General features: G+C 38.4%; 1 protein-coding gene across 2 annotated transcripts; it reads left to right on the top strand.

Moving 5' to 3' along the window:
* Positions 1–687: 687 nt before the first annotated feature.
* Positions 688–4,161, top strand: LOC104808246 (double-stranded RNA-binding protein 2-like). 2 transcript variants are annotated; one of them, XM_010533893.2, is made up of 4 exons: positions 688–826; positions 1,352–1,599; positions 2,130–2,349; positions 2,694–4,161. In XM_010533893.2, the coding sequence occupies exons 2-4, from the start codon at positions 1,354–1,356 to the stop codon at positions 3,788–3,790; spliced, it is 1,563 nt and encodes a 520-aa protein (XP_010532195.1). In that variant the 5' UTR covers positions 688–826; positions 1,352–1,353; the 3' UTR covers positions 3,791–4,161. The 2 variants fall into 2 exon arrangements, with proteins under 2 accessions (XP_010532195.1, XP_010532194.1); XM_010533892.2 differs by lacking the exon at positions 688–826 and adding an exon at positions 887–1,055.
* Positions 4,162–5,041: the final 880 nt, after the last annotated feature.

Below are 5,041 nucleotides of genomic sequence, written 5' to 3' on the forward strand. Positions count from 1 at the left end.
TGACCAAACTTAATTTTATAGCGGATATTTCATAGTTTTATTCAAAATTTTAAAGATTTTATTGATTAAATGGCGGTACGTGTTTCCATATACTTATATGTAGATGCGCCACTGTCCGTAAACCCTATAAGGTTTTTAGAATCGGTGGGAATATGTCAAACCATTTACAGAAATTGTGCATGTGATGTAACTAACAAATATGATTATGTAACTAACACATATTCTAAGTGATTATTCTAAAATATCTAAATTTGAATTGAGATTTTTATTTTTTATTTTCTATCCAATTTGGAGAGATTTCGTGCGATAAACAGGTTACAAAATTCCTCCTTTTTTTATTCCGTCTGTTGGGGTATTTTGGTCAATTTCATTAGAAGATTTATTGATCAATTTACGCTTTAAGAATATAGAATGCAATTATTTAAAGAAAAATTGTACTTTTGCGAAGATTATTTTTTTGGGCACATTAGCGGAAATTTGGTTTTTTTTAAAATAAAATTCTCAGACCGAAAAAATATTTATTTTTTTGTGTTGCATCGAGGAAAGACCGTGTGTTCATTGTTTTGAAAATTAATGATAGGCCCCTGCAGAATTCAGAGTTCACAAGAACAGTCCTATATTTCCCAAAGCAATAAAAAGTTCCCTGATTTCGATGGATTTATAGAAACAGACAAGAAAAAGAAACTGTTTGGGAGAAAATTTTCACGAGTGGGAAATAAGTGGCGATTCTCACTGCTTAATCGCTAGGATTGTTGTTATCTTTCTAAGCGGAAGCAATTTTTCCCATTCCGTCATTTTCTCGGGAAAATTCTCGCGGTGTCACCAGGTCAGTCATTTCAGCTAGTAAATCTGGCCTACGATGTCTTCTCATTCTTCTCTTAGTTGCTTAGATTTGTAGCCGCGTGCATAGTTTGGGAATAATTCATCTCTGATATTATTTTTTTTGGCGATTTATGGCGTTTCGACTCAGCAACTGATTTTCTAGGGCATGCTTTGTTCGTTTTCTTTCGTCCTCGTGCTTTGGTTGGGGGATGGTTTTTGCTGGTCTGCTGAAGGTTGTTTTGTGTCGATCTATAGCGGAATTAATGAGAGAACTGATAATAAGCTATAAACTTTGTGTATTCTGTCTGCATTATGCGAGTTCCTGGTGATATAATGTGCACAATTTCATCAGTCTGAATTGTTTACGCCTCCTGATTATCTAAAATTCAGCAATGGAAACTAGAAAGTTGATGCCCTTTGGGTAATTGGAAACTGGAGAAAAGTTGAAAGTTCAATGATTCTTGATCTCCGAAATATATGGGTTGAAGATCTGTGTCGAATCTTACTCTGTGATATATTCCAATGGTAGGCATGTACAAAAATCAACTACAAGAATTAGCACAGAGAAGCTGCTTCAACTTTCCGTCTTATTCATGTATTCGAGAGGGACCAGATCACGCTCCTCGTTTCAAAGCAACTGTAAACTTCAATGGAGAGACTTTCGAGAGCCCAACATTCTGCTCAACTCTAAGGCAAGCAGAACACGCTGCTGCTGAAGTAGCCCTTAACACGCTCGCTGAGAGAGGTCCATCCCGTGCATTGGCTGCCAAAATTCTGGTTAGCTCCTTGATCTCTTCTTCTCATTAGACTACAAGATTACTTGGTTCTTCTCATCGGATTGTGCAATGGTGATAAGTTTCCTAAGTTTATTTCGCTGTGACAGTCTGGATTATGAGTACGGTATTTTTCTGATATACTTATGCATAATCCTATTGAGCAACAACCACACCTCATGCCAATTGGTTCATAGGTGTGAGTTGGATTTTAAAAAGCATGCCCATGGTGCGCCTCAATGTGCCTCATAGGTTTTAAAAATGAGGGTTTGAGCCTTACCAAACTAAGGGTTAACTGCTTAAGTGGAGAATGGATTATCACGAGTGCAAAAGAATGAGTGGAGGAGATAATTGTAAATCCTGCCTTTTGGATATCTTTAGTTTGAAATCACAAGAGATAAAGTGGTTGAGGTTGAAGAAACTTTATAACGACAGTGGGTGTTTTGACGACTACGACTAGTGAATCGATGCTTTAAATATAGATGCAGTTAGAAGAGAAAGGCTTAAATGTTATCATATATTGTTCACTAACAGGATGAGACTGGAGTCTATAAGAATTTGCTTCAGGAGACTGCCCATAGAGCTGGTTTAAACCTTCCCATATATACAACTATTCGTCTAGGACTACGCCATGTACCTCTCTTTTCATGCACAGTTGAGCTTGGCGGAATGAGCTTCATGGGGGAGCCAGCAAGAACAAAGAAACAGGCACAAAAGAACGCAGCAATCACTGCTTGGGTTTCACTGAAACGCTGTATGTTTTGTTTTGTTTACAAGGTTTAGAATGATAATCCGGAACCTTCTTCTAGATGCATGTGTTTCTTGTACTTTTGGTCATCTGAGTTTTGTCTTGGCATTTAATTCTACATTTTCACATGGTAAAATGATTTGATTAAGGATTTCTCAGTCATCGTACAAGTTTTTGTGGGTATAAGATCTTGATTGCCATGCACAAGACAATATGGATGTTCATCGGCTCAAAAAGATTGGTCCTCACTTAAAGGCTCTGTCAGAGAGCAGAAGTTATTTGTTTTCGTTATTTGTTTTATTCCTTCAGATTCTAGACTCATATCATTTGTTTCTCTTTTTCAAATGTAGTGGCTCAGCAGGACTCATCTACTTCAGTTTCTGCATTTTCCTCATCATCAGGATCCAAAGATTATCAAGAACAAGACCAAGTTGTGATTGCTCGTGCACTTGCATCTTTGCTATCAAAATCTGCTGCAACAAGCAACTGCCTGGGTAAACTGCACAGTCCTATACCTGTGTCCAGAGATCTAAACCCACCAAGTCTGTATCCTATGCATGCTGGACCTTGGGCATACCCGAACTATGCTCCAGGTTTTGCTGTTTACCAAATGTGGCAGCAACAACATTACTTACAATTTCAGAGCCATCCGTTGAGACTCCCTTCACCAACATCACCTGCATTGATTCCTCATAGCTATGCCTATTCTATCATTCATCCGGATCATGGCCTGTATCTTGCAGGGGTTGAGGAACCACATTCAAGAATTTCTATTGCCTCTTCCGGCATGTTTTTTAACTCACCTATTAGAAACCAGTCCACAGTGACTATTCAAGAGATACACGAGGAGAAAGCGGAAGAAACATCTGGATCCTCTCTTTCAGTATCAGTGTCAGAACACCCAGTTTCTCCTCATCCCAGCGTGGGACAAACTCATTCAAGAGGATCAGTTATTGTCGGAGACAACAATCAGAAGGCTGTCGAGTCGGAGAACAAAGTGGAAATCTATGGATCTAGTGGGAAAGAATTTCAACAAGTGGAGCGGGTTTCAGTGGTTTCTGATAGAAATCTACGATTGAATTATGCAAGACCACGTCACCAACCAAAGCCAATTTCATCCTCAGGTCCAAGTTTCAGGCCACAATCATTTTCCACAATCTGCAGGACTCCACCTCAGAACTCACCAAGCTTTGCCTCTGCACCTGCAAGAATGAAAACGGGCTCGCATTCATGTTCAGCTATGTCTAGGCCAGAACGAATAAACTTCGGGGTGGTTCATCCAAAATTTAGGGCACCACCTGTAAGAATAAGATCAGTTACACCGGTCTGTTCTGCTCCTCCGCCAAGACAAGTGTGCAGTTCAGACCAGGATGAACCATTGGCTGGAATGGAGAAGAAAGATCATGTTTCGGGAACGAGTTCAGGGATCGGTAAGCGACAAATATGAATACTTGTATACTCCATACGCGTGCATGTACATCCATGTTCAGCTTTGGAAAGGTGAATCTTGTGGGATCCATATGAGCTTCCAATCACCAGTTGTGAGAGAGATGAATTACACCAAGGAAGCATTTCGAGTTACAAGACTTCCGACAAGTGTGGAATGATGTCTCCAAGGTAAGCTCAAACTATTGGTATATATCAAGTATCGTGTACGTATAGGGAAACTAGATGGTCTGAACAATCATGGAGGAAATTCCAACCACTGCTTACTGATAATGAGTAGCTAAAAATTATGAAATATGTATAATAAGTTCGCTAAGTCTTGTCCTGTGTCATGTGAGGCGTTATAAATAGGCTGCGGATTTTTTCCTTGTATGTTCTTATGACAAATGTGGAGGAAGAATGAATAGGAACACCGACCTAGGCTTAGATCCAATCTTACGAGGCAGACCTTATCGGTTGGCCTGCCATTGTCGTATGGAAAGGTTGCAGCCTGAAATCCCTCACGTTGATCGTAGAACGACGCTCGGGAAGACTCGATGGTTCATCGATAGTCGACGAGACCCAAATTCGATAATCATAGGTAGATTTAGGGGTGTACAAGATTATTGAGACACCTGCACAGTTTGGATTTTAGGATTCGGAATTTGTGGGTTGGCAAACACCCGAAACATTCGGGCGAACCGGTGTTTATTTGGCTGGTGAAGACGGTGACTCAAATCGCGAAATCACTAATAGAGAGATCTGGTTACAAATGAAGGAATCTTGATTAATCATTAGGTGCTTAAACACTGTTCCTTTAAAGGAAAGTTGGAATGACTCTTTAGTTTTAAGCTTGCAGGTAATCATCACTTTTATGTTGAAAATCTCATATACTTACCCCTAACTTTTCAAAATATATTATATAAATACCTAAATTTATAATTCAACAATTTACTAAATTAATATAAATTGATAACAATTTTCAATCATGACCATGACGGTGTTTGTATGGTATAATCGGATTAGAATTGATAATATTGTTCTTTATGCATCTAAGTTTCGATAGATTTCATAGGAATATGGGTTTTAAGAATTCTAGATAATGAGTTCTTTGTCGAAATATGATTTCCATGTTTTCATTGTTTGACATTTTTTAATACAAATTCGATTATCATAGTTTTTGCATGCTTAGTAAATATTCATTTATTTGAATACGAATCTCCACAGATTTAGTTGATTATTTTTTTTACAGCTTTATTTCTATATTTTTAGT

The sequence above is a fragment of the Tarenaya hassleriana genome, unplaced genomic scaffold (assembly GCF_000463585.1).
Source record: "Tarenaya hassleriana unplaced genomic scaffold, ASM46358v1 Cleome14, whole genome shotgun sequence".
In the NCBI taxonomy this organism is placed as follows: Eukaryota; Viridiplantae; Streptophyta; class Magnoliopsida; order Brassicales; family Cleomaceae; genus Tarenaya; species Tarenaya hassleriana.

Bases quoted from the DNA above. Each gene is read 5' to 3' on its own strand.
- LOC104808246 (XM_010533892.2), top strand. From the start codon at position 989: ATGCTTTGTTCGTTTTCTTTCGTCCTCGTGCTTTGGTTGGGGGATGGT. The intron at 1,056-1,351 runs GTTGTTTTGTGT...TTCCAATGGTAG, and splicing joins TTTTTGCTGGTCTGCTGAAG to GCATGTACAAAAATCAACTA. The intron at 1,600-2,129 runs GTTAGCTCCTTG...GTTCACTAACAG, and splicing joins CATTGGCTGCCAAAATTCTG to GATGAGACTGGAGTCTATAA.